This window comes from Canis lupus, chromosome 15, assembly GCF_048164855.1.
Source record: "Canis lupus baileyi chromosome 15, mCanLup2.hap1, whole genome shotgun sequence".
In the NCBI taxonomy this organism is placed as follows: domain Eukaryota; kingdom Metazoa; phylum Chordata; class Mammalia; order Carnivora; family Canidae; genus Canis; species Canis lupus.
The window spans coordinates 49,870,751-49,890,026 of record NC_132852.1 but is presented as its reverse complement, the minus strand read 5'-3'; the positions used below and the strand labels follow the sequence as shown (position 1 = coordinate 49,890,026).

Below are 19,276 nucleotides of genomic sequence, written 5' to 3'. Positions count from 1 at the left end.
TCTCTCTATGTGTGTCTCTCATGAATAAATAAATAAAATCTTAAACAGAAAGCAAAAAAACACCAAATCAGAAGAAATGTCTAATGGCATCACCTGGTAACTTCAAGTCCTAAAATATAGCCCCTTCTGATGATTTTAAATAAGGTTGTTTGGGTTTTTCTCTTTTTTTGGGTGGATTACAGGTTAAGGACAAACTTTTCAAGTTCATAGTGTTTATGAAGTTCCTAGCTAGCATCAATCCTAAAGTCTTTTGCACCTGTGGGTAATCTTCCTTTTATGATCAGGTTTGGAAAAAAGTTTCCTTAAATTACATTGACAGGGGTTTTCAAACAATTTTAAAAGAAGAGGAGTATGTGCTGTGGTGATTCTTGCCATCCCCCCGATGGTTTGTGAGACAAAAGTCCCAACAAAACACCAGGGGGATGTAATTCTAGTGCCACAACCACAATCGCTGCAACCCTCACCCACATTACAAAGTTTCAACTAACCCTAAAATTTGTGATGGTGCTGAGCTCCTCCTACATCTTAGTGAGGATAATCTCGCCTGAGAACTGAGCCCCCTTTCACTGCTGCAAGAACTTAACATTAGAAGAGGGTATCTGAACAGTGACCATTAAAGCAGCCTGTGTTCACTGTGTCATAGGTCACATGAAGGTGAATGCAAGAACAGGATTTGCTGGATGGCTCCTACTGGTAGAAAGGAGCCCATTAGCAAGGGCAAGAGTCACTCCTGAGGGAAGCCCTACATCCAAATGAGCTTTGTTTATGAAGTATAATATAGAGATTCCTAATCGAACATCTAAGTTGTCTTCATCCCTAAAAAGGCCACTCTGGGAGACGACACACAAACAATCCTGCTACCCTGTGACAAGGAATCCCTCTAAGCTTGTAGCATTTTTAAATATATCCTCAAAGGTAGTAAAACTTTATCCTTCAAGGCTGTATGTAGTTCGTTCTGCTAACAATTCAGTCATTCAAGATCAAATCTTGTGAGCCAGGAGGTATAATCAAGGTAGATACTCTAGATTTTCATCAGCAACCAAGACAGTGACCACCAAGTGACACATTTTGTATGGTTCATAAACTGGTTCCAAAAGCGACTGCAGAAAAATAAAGTATTCTGACCAAAAGCAGCATGTTCGGACCAATATCTATTATTTATTGGCAATTTGCAAAGCACTGTGCAACACATCACATGGATTACCTCAACCGTTTCTCAGGGGAGCTGTATGAGGTAGATACTGCATCCACACCTTAGAAAATACAACAGCATCAGAAAAAGAAGACCCTTGCCAGTGATCTCACTTCTAGGGTGAAGGCAAACCACAATATGCTGCTAATCTGTATCACACACCAGCATAAGCTGCCAGGGATAAAACCTATACCCATGTAGGAGAGATCCTTGTTTCCAAAGAGAAACAGAACCCCTTTGTTTTAGAATCACATAGTACCAATGTCATCACTGTCTGAAAAAAGCATCTCTAAATTACTCTTCCAGTTCACCGATTCTAAAATGTTTTCAGAAATGGCATTATCAAAGACCTGCCTAAGTCCCCTAACACAAAATACACAAATGGGATTTTATCTAGTTAGTGCAAATTTCACTTTTAGGATTTAGCTTATAGCTATACCCTGCACAGATATGTATAACTTTAGGCTCAAGCTATCACTGTAACAGCAAAAGACAGGAAACCTAACATTCATCAGTAACAGATTAAATAAGTTATGGTATATCCATTCAATAGAATCTCATGTAGCCAAGAAAGAGAAAGAGGTTTCTTGTTCCTTACATACTGATATGGAATGACCTCCATTAAAAAAAAAAAAAAAAGGGCCAGGCATAAACTGAGTAGTTTATGATCTGTGTAAACACCCCCTTTACACACATGTATTTGGTCAGGCACAGAATCCTTCTCAATGTATACAGGGGACTGTTGTTGACAGTGCATGCGTCCAGGAAGAAGAACTAGCTGCTCAGGGACAGAGTATGAGGGGCCCTTTATTCTGATCACTTTTATATCCTGACCCATGGAAAAAGTGATGTATACAAACATTTTTTTAACTTAAAAAAATGGACTAATTATACACTTGACAAATTACAATGGTGATTCTTGCTTTTTTTTTTTTTTTTTTTTTTAAAGCTTTAGTAGAAGTTTACTGAATACACTGAAAGGAAGCAGTGGGCACCACAACAAAGGAAGGACTGTCTGCCAAGAGGCAATGGTGAGGGGCTATATTTACAGGACGAAATAAGGGACTATGGGGCCGGATGGAATTCTCCCTTTTTTGGCAATCTTAGGAACAGTAACTGGTTTTAAGTGGCCCATTGGTCAGTTAGGGCCTATGGCTTAATGACACTGCATCAGCTCAGTGGTCACTGTGGGCCCTTTTGCCTTGCTCAGGTCTCTATTGCTCAAGCCTGTTGCCTAAAAGTGGCCTCTATGTTCCATCCTGATTTATCGACAATGACAAATCTTTGGCATTTGAGTGGAGGTCTCATCTTCAGTAGCTTCTTCCTAAATGAGGGATGTAGAGATATCCCTATGTATGGGTCAACATACATAGGGTCAACATACATGGTGATTTCTGAATACAGGAAACAAAACAAAACCCCTCAAAGTTTCTTATGAGAATTGCTATAAAGTTACAATGTAAATACATTTTTTAATGTGAAGAGGCATAAAATTTCCTTTACAACGTATCGTTTATCCATCATGTAATGTCAAATGCACCTGTAATCCCTTAAGGTGAGTATGATTCTTTGGAGGGAGAAGAGCCAAATCAAAGACATGATTCAGGGAAAGATATGCATACTAGACTGAATTCTTCAGAGGATAAAGGCCATTATTTTACATATTTTTAAACTCCCTAGTTCCTGACAGGTCCCTCAGAATATAGTTCCCCAGTTAATGAATAGTAAATCAATTTACTGATTAAATTAGCAACTATGGAGCTGCCTGATAACAGCATAAAATAAATGGGATAATTCCAGAGTAACTGGTTTCTGGGCTTTTAATTTTAAGGACTTTACAATTGGAGAAGGACAAACATTATGTGGTCTCATTCATTTGGGGAATATAAAAAATAGTGAAAGGGAATAAAGGGAAAAGGAGAAAAAATGAGTGGGAAGTATCAGAAAGGGAGACAGAACATGAAAGACTCCTAACTCTGGGACACGAACTAGGGGTGGTGGAAGGGGAGGTGGGCGGGGGTTGGGGTGACTGGGTGACGGGCATTGAGGTGGACACTTGACGGGATGAGCACTGGGTGTTGTTCTATATTTTGGCAAATTGAACACCAATCAAAAATAAATTTAAATAAAAAAAAATTTTAAGGACTTTAAAACAATCTAATTTCTGGGTGTTATACTGTATGTTGGCAAACTGAATTCAAATACAATTTTAAAGTTAACTCCCTCCCCCCCCCAAAAAAAACAACAAATTTAGTACCAAATGTTTAAACAGCCATTATAATTGCTAAACTGTGAAATTAGCATTATTTATGTCTGATCGGCTATACAAAACTCATCAATTTTTCTTTAGAAAAGAGTAGAAATTCCAAAGAATAAAGAAGAGACTACTAATTAAAGGTCACGTTTACTAATCTAGCACCATAATTCCAGTCAGGCCTTCTCAAGTGGCTGGGAGGAAGAAGGGATGAGGTGAGGAAGATGGAAAGGGTGGTTCTTAACTTCTGGCCTCATCTGTGCTCTCAGGCAAGGCAGGATCTAGCAGAGAGGAAAATGGTTGAGGCTGGAATTTAAAACAAAAGCTTCTGGTTCAGATGATAAGGAAGCCCTCAAGAACAGCAGAATCAATGTATCCAAAAGGCAGTGCTGGAATTCGCCTCATGAACTAGGGGGTTTCTTCTTGGCATCCAAGTCCTTTTTAATTTCTTCTAGTTTTTTAGCCACGTTTGGTATCTTTAAAGAGAAAAAAAATTATTGTAATTTTACATCTACCTCATCAATAGTCTTTCACTTATAAAGGGTTGTGGTACAAGTCTTTATTTTCCTCTGAAAGGGACCTACTAAATAGAATTTCTTAGGCTCCTAACCACAGAAGAAGGATCTCAGCAGTTGTAAATTGACATACGCTCCCTTCCTAGAAGCCAAGGAAGCCCGATTCTGACTTCTACTTTTACCTACTCACTCAGCACCTCAATCTAGTGCTAAGTAGAAGCTGTACTTATAAATCATAAAGGTGATATAAATTAATAAAGCTCCTGCCTAGAAAACCACATAACTCAAGTGAAGGTTGGTAAAGAATTTCTTTTGTCACACTAAAACCTTCACCACAAACAAATCAAAAGTTAGTATCTTGTTTCCCTTCTTTCCCTCTTTCCTCCCTTCCTTCCTTTCCCTCTCTTTACAACAACCTTCAGGAATCCCCATTCATGGGTGGTTTTGTCATGGGGTTTTCAACTCCCCATCTATAAAATGAGGCTACTATAACTCAACACTTGCAAAACTCTGTCCTTAACTGAGCTGCGTGATAAAGATCCATCACTAAAATTCTCAGTCATTACTACTGGGTAGCGGGGGCTGAAAATCAGATTATCTAATTAGTCTTTACATTCCCACTTACACATAATTTTCCATAGAACTGTAAGAAGACTCTAACTTAGTAATTCCTTTAGGCTAACAAGCACCAGCTCAGGATCACAAGACCATCTAAACTGATGGGATTTTGCCCTCTTGTGGTGACAGGGAGGACAGATGCTTCTATGAGGTGTATTTTTGAACAATGGAAAATCTTTCTACAACATTCAGGACATTTTCCTCAGATCTATGGACGTCATTTATGCTGGACACATAACTGACTTTAACAAAGACAAGTCACTACAAATTAGTGACACGGAATCAGGGAGGACATGGATATGGTCACTTACGTCATAGTTCTGAGCCAGATACATTCCAACCACGTTGCCAAAAGTAAATCCAAGCTGAAAGAGTAGAACAGAAGAGTTATACTAGATACCAAGTTCTGTGCCATCCGATACCAAACTATACAGACAACAGTCTAAGGCGCTCAGGACAGTTCAAGACCCCAGGGTCCAGTCTAGGGCTAGGCAGCATGAGATTCAGTTTTCTTCTGTAAAATAAACAGAAATACTCTCCCAAAAGGTTGAAGAGCATACAAAAGTGAGAATACATGAACGGCAGCACTCAACAAATCTACCCTAGATTCTCCTTGTCCCCACAACCTCCATAAATACTTAACTGTCAGTTCTAGAAACCCAAGCCAGAGTGATGATTTTGTTGTTAAAAGCAACTTGGTTTTGGTCTTTCTTTCTTTTTTAGTTTTTAAGTATTGTTTACTTCTTGCTACATCAAGTAAAAGACATCCGACTAAAAAATGTACTTCTCTATACTGTATTATCTTGGAAAATGAAGAGATTTTTCACAGTTTAATCTCTTCAGACCTGAGGCCCACAGTAATGAGGTGACTTTTTCAGGGTCATTCACAACAAAGGAACACAGAACAACCTCAATTAGATTCACACTCAAAAACGAAGATGTGTCACGACGGAAAAGCATAGGAACCTCTGACACATCTGAGATGGCATACGGTTCAGCGCTCAGGCAGGGGTGGAACCTAAGGAGCAGAACACTTGAGACCCGTGGGTCTCACAGATTCCCCAACCAGCACTTACTCAGTGAGGACAGACAGGCATAAATTTTTCTTGAAAGATTTTTATTTATCTGAGAGAGCAAGCAGGCACACAGGCAAGAGGAGCGACAGGCAGAGGCAGAGGGAGAAGCAGGCTCCCCGCTGAGCAGGGAGCCTGATGTGGGGCTGGATCCCAGGACCCCGGGGTCACGACCTGAGCCGAAGGCAGACCCTTAACACACCGAGCCACTCAGGGATGATTTTTAGAGAACTATAAATGCTTATCCCATTGGGTGACTATTTTCCTGAACAAAAATGGTTTCATGGAAATTTAAAGCTCTCCACTCAAAATAAAAGAACCAAAGCTCATTAAACTTTGAGTTCTAATGATGACCTGTGATTCCCTGGAGTTTTTTCCTCCAATAATTAAGAATCTCCAATGGGATGCCTAATTTCTAATTTCATAAATTCAAACTTGCATCTGTTCCTTTTTTAAAAAAATCAGAAGAGTTATAGTAGGTGTATAGAGTATACTGCGTGTAAGTTTTTTTCTCTAATCAGCACTGTTCTTATTGAATACACAGCAGATGTTACCAAAAAAGGGTGGCACTTAACACCATCAATTCTACGTGATGTGGTCTGTCTCTTCAGGTCAGAGATACATGGAGAAACAAAACGCAGCCTTCCTGAGCCTTAAACACCGGGGATCCCTGGGTGGCGCAGCGGTTTGGCGCCTGCCTTTGGCCCAGGGCGCGATCCTGGAGACCCGGGATCGAATCCCACATCGGGCTCCCGGTGCATGGAGCCTGCTTCTCCCTCTGCCTGTGTCTCTGCCTCTCTCTCTCTCTCTCTGTAACTATCATAAATAAATTTTAAAAAAAAATTAAAAAAAAAAAAAAAACACCAAAAGCACAATTTAAATTGGTTGTTAGGGGCAGCGGGTGGCTCAGCGGTTTGGCGCCGCCTTCAGCCTGGGGTGGGATCCTGGAGACCAGGGATCAGAGTCCCAAAAGTCAGGCTCCCTGCATGGAGCCTGCTTCTCCCTCTGCCTGTGTCCCTACCTCTCTCTGTGTCTCTCATGAATGAATAAATAAATGAAACAATTAAAAAAAATAAATTGGTTGTTAAAGAGCATAAAAGAGTCTCTACTCAGAGTCCATTTTCTAATCATTTGATTAATCAGGCACATTTTGTGAAATAACAGTTTTACCAATGTGGCACCAAGAAGCAAAAGGATTTTTTTTCACTCCAGTCAGTTGAAACTAGGTAGACAGAGGTTTTCCAAATCCAGAAAGAGTATTAAATTTACTTGTAAGAAGAGGGGGGAAAAAAACCCTGAGAATTTGAGCTCTAACACTAAGCACAGAAAACATAAGGGTGAAAATTTTCAAGAAAAAGAGATTTCGGATTCTACCGCTCACCATCTAGCTATGTAGCGGTAGCTGATTTGAGTTTCCTGATCTATAAAACATACAATGTTCCTTCCTGCTCCAACAATCTAAGATTCCTTGTTCTTACCACGTGTGTCTCAACATAAATATGGAGTATCTCATGTGGCTTCACTTTGGCAATTTCACCAGCACATGAAAAAAACAGTCGTTATTTTAAAATACAAAACAGTTATTTTAAAAAACAAACAAACAAACAAAAAAACAAAGGCACCTGGGTGGCTCAGGGGTTGAGCATCTGCCTTCCACTCAGGTCATTATCCTGGAGTCCCAGGATCGAGTCCCACATCGGGCTCCCTGCACGGCCTGCTTCTCCCTCTGCCTGTGTCTCTGCCTCTCTCTCTCTGTGTGTGTCTCTCATGAATAAATAAAATCTTTTTTAAAAACTCCCCACAGGGGATCCCTGGGTGGCTCAGCAGTTTAGCACCTGCCTTCAGCCCAGGATGTGATCCTGGAGTTCTGGGATCGAGTCCCACATCAGGCTCCCTGCATGGAGCCGCTTCTCCCTCTGCCTGTGTCTCTGCCTCTCTCTCTCATGAATAAACAAATAAAATCTTTAAAAAAAAAAAAACCACAAAACCCACAAAACTACAGGCCTCTAGACAAGTCATATCCAATTCTAGTTTCAGAACACTTCCAGGTCTACCACTGGGATTTTGTAAAATTAAATATACAACATAAGAGAAATGTCACATATTAAGTGAAATATTGAGGAGAATGCATGAGGCCAGAAAAGCATTTATGGGTTATTCATGGGATGCTCACTAGGCAAGTTTACACAGAAAAAAACCTATAAAATCTAAATCTGAGGAATGGTGACTCATTAGTCTGACAAGTTAGACTGGAGCCAGATTATAGGTCTTGAATGACTCTGCACCTCTCTGCAGGCCAAGACTGTTTCATTTTTTTTTTCAGGCCAAGACCTGACGAGGAGTCCATCCAGATGGCTGTATGCCACCTTCACAGTGCCCCGTCGACATCACTGATTCCCCCATAGGATTCCCTGCAGAGGAGGTAGTGCAGAAAAAAGAAAAATGACTGCTTCGCAAGCTCAACACTAAATAAATTACTATCACATTCTTTCTGCAGTCATTTTGAGACTTTAGGAATATGCAGCTGCTTCTCACAAGCAAAGGGGGGACAATCAACAGTAAAACACCAGGAATGTGGGGACTGAGGAGTGATATGAGCAAAGTGGTTAGAGGACAAATGGGTGGGAGGAGGAGGCTGCAGCTACAAGCCATGGGAGGAAAGTCTGAACTGGCCCAGGGCAGCGCGCAGAAGAGATAGCATTTTCCAGCTCTACAGTCACACCATACACTTAGAATCAGTGAAGCTCCTCCATCCATTATCTACAATTCTGAAACCCAAAACTCTATTCAAACTGTTTCGCTATAATTTAATTGGCAGCACAATCACACCTGACTTGAACTATGCTATTTATATTCTATCACATTTCAGCATGAATACTCACTTTTTGTTATAGAAAAAGCAATCTTTATTTTTTAAAAACAATCTTTATTTTTTTAAAAGATTTGATTTATTGGGCAGCCCGGGTGGCTCAGTGGTTTAGCGCCTGCCTTCAGCCCAGGGCATGATCCTGGAGACTCAGGATTGAGTCCCGCATCAGGCTCCCTGCATGGAGCCTGCTTCTCCCTCTGCCTGTGTCTCTGCCTCTCTTTCTCTCTCTCTCTCTCTCTCTCTCTCTCTCTGTGTCTCTCATGAATACATAAATAAATAATCTTAAAAAAAAAAGATTTAAGATTTGATTTAGTTATTCATGAGAGACACACACAGAGAGAGAGAAGCAGAGACACAGGCAGAGGGAAAAGCAGGCCCCACGCAGGGAGCCTGATATGGGACTCGATCCCAGGTCTCCAGGACCACGCCCTGGGCCAAAGGCAGGCACTAAACTGCTGAGCCATCCAGGGATCCCCAGAAAAAGCAATCTTTAAAAATAGGATCCTACCCTATTGGAGAATACATGCAACAAATATTTTAATGTATGTCATTACAGAGTGCTATCCCAGAGTGCTACTGGGTTAAATAACAGGTATATGCAGCTGAGATCTTTCTAAAATCTTAAAAAAAAAAAAAAAAAAAAAAACTAACAAAAAAACAAACAAACAAAAAAAAAACCTCAAATACCTCTGGGCCCCAAAGGCTTTGATTAAAAGACTGAAGACCCTTCCTTATATACTAAAAATAAATTCATATTCAGCCCTGTGAAAGGATTATAGAACAGCGTCTACACATCTTAAGTTTATACAATGTATAGGAAGAAAGCTACATATAAATAAAATAGTTATTTAACAAATGAAGGCAGCAGCCAGTACAGGACCCTGAATGTAACAGATGTGGGAAAAATCAGAAAAGGGTCATGCATTGTTTCCAAATGGACGAAACAGAAGTGATTTCTTCTAAGAAACCATATCTGAAAGAGAGCAGTGTACCTCAGTATGTTATTAAAGCCTCTATGCCAAGGAAGAGTTTAAATTTAAACTGAGAAGGGAACTGAACGTGGAGAAGAATCAAGGCATAAGGTATGAAAGCAGAGGGGATGAGTTGACTAAAACTGGACTGATCAGAAGAGGATGTGAATTTTGAAATGGAGAGAATGAAGTCTGGCGCCCTGGGCAGGGCTGGCTGAGGGACCTCAGGAAGCAGGCAAAGGAGTTTAGTTCACATGCAATCTTGGTAGGGAGCCAATGGCTACTCTTTACCACCACCAACAGGATGAAAGCACTGCTCTGGAAGTATTCACCTAGCAGCTCTACTCAAAAAAAGGCTGAATAATGAGTAAGTACCCATCAGGCAACACCCAGAATCAAGCAAACATGACTGACTCACTTTTCTTCCTTTTTTTTTTTTTTATTTATTTATGATAGTCACAGAGAGAGAGAGAGGCAGAGACACAGGCAGAGGGAGAAGCAGGCTCCATGCACCGGGAGCCCGATGTGGGATTCGATCCCCGGTCTCCAGGACCACGCCCTGAGCCAAAGGCAGGCGCCAAACCGCTGCGCCACCCAGGGATCCCTCATTTCTCTTCTTAAAAGTCAATGATGATTCCTAAATAGGCTCTAATCTATAGAGAACTGATGGTTATCAGAGAGGAGGTGGGTAGGGGAATGGGGAAAATTGGTGAAGGAGAGGAAGAGTATACTGATCTCTGGTGGGCACTGAGTAATATACAGAAGTGCTGAATCATTATACTGTACACCTGAAACTAATGTAACACTGTATGTTAACTACATTAGAATTAAAAACTTTAAAAATAAAATAAAAATCAATGATGATCAATGAAATACAGATGAAATGAAATGAAGGAGGACTAAGCGAGGGAGAATCCGAAGCAGACTCTCCACCACCAAGCTCAGAGCCCGATATGGGGCTCGATCTCATGAACTGGAGATTCATGACCTGAGCCTAAACCAAGAGTCTGTCAATTAACCAACTGAGCCACCCAGGTGCCCCTGGTCAAGTGATTTTTAACAAGGGTGCTAATACAGTCAACGGAAAAAGAATAGTCTTTTCAAGAAACGATGCTAGGACAACTGGATATCCTCATGCCAAAGAGTGAATATGGACCCTTATCTCACATCATAAACAAGTAATTCAAAATGGATCAAGACCTAAATGCAAAAGCTAGAACTAGAAAACTTGAATGACTCTTGTAAGGGCGCAGCGGTTTGGCACCTGCCTTTGGCCCAGGGCGAGATCCTGGAAATCCGGGATCGAATCCCACGTCGGGCTCCCGGTGCACGGAGCCTGCTTCTGTCTCTGCCTGTGTCTCTGCCTCTCTCTCTCTCTGTGTGACTATTATAAATAAATAAATAAATAAATAAATAAATAAATAAATAAATAAATAAATAAATAAATAAAATGAAAGTGTTTAAAAAAAAAAAAAAGGAAAATTCTTGTAAGAACACAAAGGAGTAGGGATGCCTGGGTGGCTCAGTAGCTGAGTGGCTGCCTTTGGCTCAGGCTAGATCCTGGGGTCCATGGATAAGTCCTGCACTGGGCTCCCCACAGGGAGCCTGCTCATGTCTCTGCCTCTCTGTCTCTCTCATGAATAAATAATTTTTTTTTTTTTTTTAAAAAAAGAACACAAAGGAATGAATCTTCACAACTTTGCATTAGGCAACAGTTTTCTTAAATATGACATCAAAAGCACAAATGATCTCCCCCCATAAAAGAAAAACTGGTGTTCATCAAAATTAAAAATGTTTGTGTTTCAAAGAATACCATTAAGAATACCACCCTGCACTGAGTTCCCTGCTTGGTGGGGAACCTGCTTCTCCTTCTTCCACTCCTGCCCAACACCACCCGCCCCCGCTGTGCTCTTACACTGTCAAATAAATAATAAATCTTTTTTAAAAATTAAATAAATAAAAATGAGCAAAGGATTTGATAGACATTTCTCCAAATAAGTTATACATGGCCTATGAGCACATGAAAAGATGCTCAATATCACTAGTGAAAGGAAATGCAAAAAAAAAAAAAACCACAATAAGGTGCCATATCACACCTACTAGGAAGGACTTTAAAAAGATAAAAGATAGACAAGAAAAAAAAAAAAAAAAAAAGATAGACAAGTGTTGAAAAGGATGTGGAGAAAGTAAAACCCATTGCTGATGGGATGTAAAATGATACTGCCACTCTGAAAAATGGTCTGGCAATCCCTCAAAAAGTTGAGCACAGAAATGTGATGCAGCATATGATGCAGCAATTTTACTTTAGGGCATACACTGAAGAGAACTGAAACATACATCCACACAAAAACTTGTTCACATATGTTCACAGCAAGATTATTCATAATAGCCAAAAAGTGCAAACAACCCAAATGCCTATAAACTGGTGAATGGATTAACAAAATGTGGAATATCCATACAATGTAATATTATTCAGCCATAAAAGTACTGATTCATGCTATAGCATGAATGAACCTTGAGAATATTGTTCTGAGTGAAAAGCAGTCAGAAAAGACCAATATTATAGGATTCCACTTAAAGGAAATGTCCAGATCAATCCATAAAGACACAAAATAAATTAGTGGTTGTCCAGAATTTGGGAAGAGAGGAATGAGAAATGAATGCTAGTGGATATGGATTTTCTTTTGGGGACAATGAAATATTGGATATAAAATTATAGTGGTGATGGTTGCATAACTCTGTGAACATACAAAAAAACCATGGAATTCTACACTGCAAATGGTTGAATTGTATGATATAAATTATCTTAAAATATTTTAAAAAATCAGTCAGATTTGGGAAAATATTAGTAGCTATATGGGCTAAAACTAGAAATCAAAGACAACTTCATGATTTCCAGATTGGACAGATGTTTAAAAAGAATGGAAATGTTAGAGTGAAAAACAAAATGATGACCACTGAGATAAATAGCTGGCTTTATGTATAAACACCACAGAAAATCAACTCTATGTAAGGATACATGAGCAGGTTAATTACAACACTGTATCAACATACACAAGCACCAAGTCTTAAGAAAGTCAACTCCAAAACAATCTGACTCTTCTCATTTGCTGTTTAACCCCTTCCTCGTTCAAAAAGTTATGTCTGTCAATAAAGCTACAATTTTTACCTGGGGATGGCTCCTGGCAATAACCCCGACTAAATGCTACTTAACTAGTCTGAAATAGGACTCATCAAATTACATTTTCAAAGAGTACACACTCAAACCCAAGTTCTGACACAGAATCTGAACCATCTCATATTTACTGACAAGGGATTTTAGAAATCTAAAAATAATCTCCTTAAAAATAAATAATAAAAATAATCTCATTGGGGATCCCTGAGTGGCGCAGCGGTTTAGCGCCTGCCTTTGGCCCAGGGCGTGATCCTGGAGACCCGGGATCGAATCCCACGTCGGGCTCTCAGTGCATGGAGCCTGCTTCTCCCTCTGCCTGTGTCTCTGCCTTTCTCTCTCTCTCTGTGTGACTGTAATAAATAAATTTAAAAAAAAAAAAAAAAAAAAAAAAATAATCTCATTTTACTTAGCCAATATTGCTATGACTAGCATTCAGAAGGATACCTAAAAATGTTTTGTGGTCTTAGGTGAGAAAACTACACACTGACAAGAAAATCAGAAGTATACATTATCTAACATTAATAAAAGATAAACTGCTGATTTTGTCTGTCTCCACTTAAATCTAGAGACCTATAGAAGCTGGCTGAAGACTGCTCCATTCCAAGGAGGTAAGAAAAAAATTCACTTTTAGTCTTTAAACATTTAAGACTTGTTGTGAAGGCACCTGGGTGGCTCAGTCGGTTAGGTGTCTGCCTCCGGGCTCAGGTCATCATCGTGGGGTCCTGGGACCGACCCCCCCCATCAGGCTCCTCACTCAGCAGGGAGTCTGCTTCTCCCTCTCTTTCTGCCCCTTCCCTGCTCGGGCTCTTTCTCTCTCTCAAATAAATTAAAAAAAAAAAAAAAAAAGACTTGTGGAGAAATCATCAACTGTGTTACACGTCTGCTTTGAGGGGCACCTGGGTGGCTCAGGGGTTGAGCATCTGCCTTTGGCTCAGGTCGTGATCCTGGGGTCCTGGGATTGAGTCCATGCAGGGAGCCTGCTTCTCCCTCTCTGCCTCTCATGAATAAATAAAAATTTTAAACAAAAACATCTGTTTCGAGTAATAACAAAACCCACATCTTATTCAATAAAACAAAAATCTGCTGAGAATATAGCCTAAATCTGTTCTACTACCACCAAAGAGATGTGCATTTTTTAAATATAAGCTAGGTTTTGTATTCTATCATTTTCCTTAGACAATGAAGTGGGGAGAGGGGGAGCTGTTAATTCTTCAACTGAGCCAGTCAATTAAATAGGGACATTCATGAAAGATAGCTGTCACACTTCGGAAAGAGGTCCATCAGGTAGAACCAGTCTGGTCTCAAAGAACCTGATTCAAATATTCTATCTTAGGAGTATCGGAGAGTAGTAATCAGGCAAAAGAGTAGTATCTAATTAAATACATGAAATAAATCACATAGTATTGACTAAATGTCATGTGCTTAGGGAAGTTATGTTGCTTCTTCTGGAATTTATGATCTATTCTAGAAAGACAAGACTATTAGAATAAGTGAAGGTGCAGTGAATACAACAGTGAGAGTGCATCTCCAAATGATGGTGTGAGTGGGCCACACAGTTCAAGTGCTTCGTGTTAGAAATCTAATGGAATCTGTATGAACATATTAAAGGAGAAAAAGGGGATCCCTGGGTGGCTCAGTGGTTTAGTGCCTGCCTTTGGCCGAGGGCGTGATCCTGGAGTCCCGGGATCGAGTCCCACGTCGGGCTCACTGCATGGAATCTGCTTCTCCCTCTGCCTCTCTCTCTCTGCCTCTCATGAATAAATAAAATCTTAAAAAAAAATTTTTTTTTAAAGGAGAAAAAGCACTTCTTCACCAGATGGGGAAATAGTATAATAAAATCCAATTGCCAATCTCAATGAAAACTCTTAAACTAGCAATAGAATTTCTTAATCTGTTTAGAAAATCAGAAACACAAACATTATACTAAAATCTGAGAAGCATTTCCACTAAAGCAGAAGAAAAAACTAGGATATCCACTCTCACTATCATTGGAAGTCCGAACTCAAGACACAGAGACAGAACTTGGAAAAGAACACAAAACTGTCACTTTTGCCTTCACTGGAGATTATGACCGCTTTCACAGTATTGCATTCATTTATTTACTACCTTTTTAAATTTTTTTAAAAAGTTTTTTACTTAAGTAATCTCTATACTCCATGTGGGACTCAAACTCATGACCCCAAGATCAAGAGCCACACAATGTCTCTGACTGAGCCAGGCAGATGCCCCACTTTTATTAAAAAAAAAAAAAAAAAAAAAAAAGCTCTACACCCAACATAGGGCTCAAATTCACAACCCCGAGATTAAGAGTCACATGCTCTACCAACTGAGCCAGCCAGGTGCCCTATCATTGATTCACTTCCAAGTGAATCTACAAACTATGGGAGCTAAAAGATAGCCAAGACGTTAGATTAAAAAAAAAAAAAAATCAATAGACCAAAATCAGCATTTCTATACATCAGCAATGAATTTGAAAATGTAATTTTAAAAAGGATGCCACTCACAACAACTAAAAAGTACCTGGAAATATAAATATGAAAAACAAGGTGAAAGACTATTACTGAGAAAATAATAAAACATTGATGAAAGACACTTAAGACATAAATTAACAGAAAGATGGATCCTAACAGTACGAAGATTTTAGGAGTGTAGGGTCACAAAGAAACCTCATAGGGAAAGACAGTAGTTGAGCCATTAAGAGTAGTTGGGAAGGCAAAAAAGAGGAAAACCACATGGGAAGGTCTGCAGGCAGGAAGGTCCACAGGTGGTCCAGGTCGGTAAGCTAGCTTAATCATTCTAAAACAGAGATACGTTGAAGGGCAGCAGGAAGGGAAAGTGGAGTCAGATGAGCAAATCTTCAAAAACCAAGTTGCAAGTGGTTACTAGGTGATGTGCAGGGTCATAAACACCACTGACAGTTTCTGAGCACAGGAGTGAAATAATGCCTCTGGTAGTTCAAGAGAGGACAGACCACCAAGGGCTCAAGGGAAACAGAGAACTGGAGACAACAGCCTTACTGATCAGACTGGATCGGGAGTGCCATGTTTCAAAAAGGGGGGGAAAAAGAATAGAAAAACTAGAATATTCAGAGACGGCTAACCAGCATGAACTTGAAGCCATAAACAATGGATGGAAGAATGAGAGATGCTTAGTCTAAAGAAAAGACTGGTGGGGTCAAGGGGATAGAGAGAGGTACAAAGGTAATGCTTCTCAAAAATGTAAAGGGTTGTCATGTGGATTAGAACTGCTCTTTAACACCAAGAATTTGTCAGGGAGACACTGATCAAAAATGATAGACATCATCCATGATGGAGATGAGCCTATTTTTAAGGGAAGGGACAAAAAATAAACCAGATGCCCCCCTCCCCAAGTAGTGGAAACTGATGTGTCAGCATGTTAGCTGGACTGCAGAACCTCATACAACTCTTCCAACTCAAAACCCACATTCCTACACCAGCTAGGTTGGTGTAGCAAGGGCAAGGATGGAGTAAAAGAGACTATGAACCTGGCAGTGGGAACATAAAGATGGAACTTTCCTAAAGTAATGAAGACCCGATGGCTTAAAACGATAGCTAACATTTACGGAGTACTGTGTGCAAAGTCGCGTTCTAACTCTTTTTCAAGAATTAACTCAGGGTCTTCACAGTCTCATAAGCAGGTATTGTTATTGCCCAGTTTATGCTGGGGAAACTGAGGCACGGAGCAGTTAAGTAAGTTGCCCAAGAGTACAGAGGGAAATCTATGTGTTGGGCATAGCAGCTAAATGCTATGGAGAACGAAAGGGAGAAATAAATCAGAGATCATGTCAGTATTTCAAATTTGAGAAAGCCGGGGCTAGAGAAGACAGAAAGAAGTTAATTGTGAGGCGTGTGCTACAGGGTGGGGAATAGGGGAGGTAATGGGTCCAGATGTGTTGGATCTGGAACAGAGGGGGTGACAAGAGATGTTCAGCAAACAGCTGATGACAGCAAACTGGAACTCAGAGACAGGGATGCAAGGTGGTCTTGGCAGCAGCAAAGAGAAGGTGATAGCATGACAAGGAACACACTCCCTGAGGGCAGTTTTGAAGAGAAGATCATAGTCAAGGACTAGGCCTTGAGAAACATCTAGAAACCCAATGAAGGAAAAAGGCAGCCAGCACGGGCAGGCGAGATTAGATAGGGCCATCTCCCAGCTGCTGCACCAAGATACTGACCCACTCAGCTCCTGAGGGGCCAGCATTCCTAGCCCGTCACCTTCACTCCGCAGGTTCTTCCATGAAAGTAAAGCCGTGCGTATCATAATGTTAAAGAATGTCAGAAGATACTGAGACGAGAAGGATCCAAAAGCTGAGGGAGGGGGGAACTGAGGCAGAGGTGATTAGGAGTACCAAGCGCTGCCACTTCAGGTCACAAGAGCAATACTTAGCCCTCGCGACACTACAACAGGCAGTGGACACGCAGCTCCCAGCGGCGCCGGTCCTCCCTGTCAGGTTTCCCTCAAAAACTTCCCAAATTTCCTTACGACAACTGTAGCCAAACTTTAAGGAAGTTACTGCAGCAAAAGGAAAGGGCAACAGGACCACGGGAACAAGGTTTTGAGACTGGAATGATGGGCGAGTATTTGAATCCACGGAGGAAGGAAGGATGGAAGGCAGAGAGAAGTCCCCTACTCGGGTGCAGTGGTTTTCCAACAGTGTTCCAGGAAGTGACAAGTGTAGGAAGCGTCCTGGAGGGTTCCAAAATGTGGGTGGAGAGGGCACAGGTTTACCTCGTAACCATTTTCGTCACTTTCCAAACTTGTCCCACCACCTACCTTTCTGAGGATAAATGAATCCCCATTTTAGAGAAAAAACCATATCAGAGTTCAGCTGCTGTCTCGTAAGAGAGACACTGAGCAACGTCTGAGTCCTTACTAGGTGTCACTGTTCTCTAAGTACCTTCACGTAATAACTCATTTTCAATCCTCCCAACTCCGAGGCCTGTAGGTTCCCATTTTCCTATGTGGAAACTGAAGCACACAGAATTTAAGTGGCCTACTCAAGTTCCCAGTGCTTAAAAACAAGGGAGCTGGGGTTGGAACCCAGACACCTGACCTCTTCAGCACTAGGACAGGATGGCTGGTCCCAGGTCAAAAGCTCGAGGGCAACATAGGGACCACCTTCAACTCATTGTTTTATTAATCAAAAGGCTAAAACGAAGAGAAAGGGTTAGCCCAACATCCGACAGAGGGGGAATCGAGGTGGAAAAGAATACCATTCACATCTTTTCAACAGATGCAGTGAGGAGATGGGGGCGACAAGAGAACACTCATGTTCCATTGATTAATTAATTAATTAAAACATTAATTTTTCCCTGTCTCTCATGAATAAATAAAATCTTTAAAAAAAAAAAAAAAAAGGAGAAAGAGGATTGTTAAGAGTGCCCCCTCTGTCTTTTTTTTTTTTTCTAAGGTGGTAATTGATTTTTTTTTTTTAAGATTTTATTTATTCATGAAAGACACGGGGGAGAGAGAGAGAGAGAGAGAGAGAGAGAGGCAGAGACACAGGCAGAGGCAGAAGCAGGCTCCCTGCAGGGAGCCCGATGTGGGACTCCAGGATCACATCCTGGGCTGAAGGCAGGTGCTCCACCGCTGAGCCCCGCCCGGGCGACCCCACAATCCTGTTTGATAAAGAATCTAACATTTGGGAAGGCATTTCGTCCCCGAGCGCTCCGTGTGGCCACCTGGAAGCGAAGCGGCACGCCTGCGTCCTGGCCGGAATCAGAGGTAGGAAGGGAAGGCAGCGTCGCGTTCCGAAGGCACAGCAACGTGCAAGACAAGACTGACTTGGGGATGGACGTCCGGCGAGCCCTCCGCAAACCGCCAGCGGGCAATCCCTGAAACACACTCAGCCGTGCCAGAAAGCCGGGTTTCGACCGAAATAAAGAGCCATGCGATCGAATTTGTTTCCTCACGGTTAACACCCGCCCCCCTCGCCCCCCACCCACCCCCAGCACCCTGGAGGAGTCAGGTGCACGCCCAAGTCCGGGAGCCGCTCCCCCAGGCCCCCAGGCCTGACCGAGCCACCCGCCGGCCCCGCCCGCCCGCGCACCTCAGGAAACCCGCCGCCGGGCTCTAAGGCCGGCACGGGGAGTGGGGGCGGGGCCGAGCCCCCCCAAGGCTGCGACGCGAGGGCGGGGCGGCACACGAGGGGCCCCGCAAAGGCCGGCACGGCCCCCGGGCGACCCGACGACTGCACACGGCGGCACCACCGGCCCGGGCGCAGCCCCCGCCCCCCCCACGGGCCACGGCGGACGCGGGCCCCACGCACGCCCGCCCCCGGAGCCCCGAGTCCCCGCTCACCAGGAACTGGAGCATGGCGTCGGCGCGGAGGGCGGCGCAGCTCGGCGGGCGGGTCGGACCCTGCCGCTCCGAGCGAGGGGCGGAACCCGCCGTGCGCTTCCGGGTCACGCCCCGCCCCGCGCCCCGCCACGCCCCGCCCCACCCCGCGCCACGTCACGCCACGCGCCCCGCCCCGCCCCACCCCGCGCTGCGTCACGCCCCTCGCGGTGCGCCCCGCCCCGCCCCGCGCCGCTCGCGGCGACCTGGCGCCCCCTGCAGGAGCGCCCCGGGATTACCGCCCGAGCTGGG

General features: G+C 42.5%; 1 protein-coding gene across 1 annotated transcript; it reads right to left on the bottom strand.

Moving 5' to 3' along the window:
- Positions 1-3,453: 3,453 nt before the first annotated feature.
- STMP1 (short transmembrane mitochondrial protein 1) lies at positions 3,454-19,112 on the bottom strand. The gene is made up of 4 exons (XM_072777348.1): positions 18,989-19,112; positions 18,328-18,522; positions 4,891-4,944; positions 3,454-3,922 (listed from the first exon to the last, which is right to left on the bottom strand). The coding sequence occupies exons 1-4, from the start codon at positions 19,001-19,003 to the stop codon at positions 3,848-3,850; spliced, it is 339 nt and encodes a 112-aa protein (XP_072633449.1). The 5' UTR covers positions 19,004-19,112; the 3' UTR covers positions 3,454-3,847.
- Positions 19,113-19,276: the final 164 nt, after the last annotated feature.

Excerpts from the sequence above, each read along its gene's own strand:
- STMP1 (XM_072777348.1), bottom strand. Across the intron at positions 4,945-18,327 it reads GACGAAATGCCTTCCCAAAT|CTTGGATTTACTTTTGGCAA; the intron begins GTTAGATTCTTT and ends CTACTCTTTCAG. Across the intron at positions 3,923-4,890 it reads ATCTGGCTCAGAACTATGAC|ATACCAAACGTGGCTAAAAA; the intron begins GTAAGTGACCAT and ends TTCTCTTTAAAG.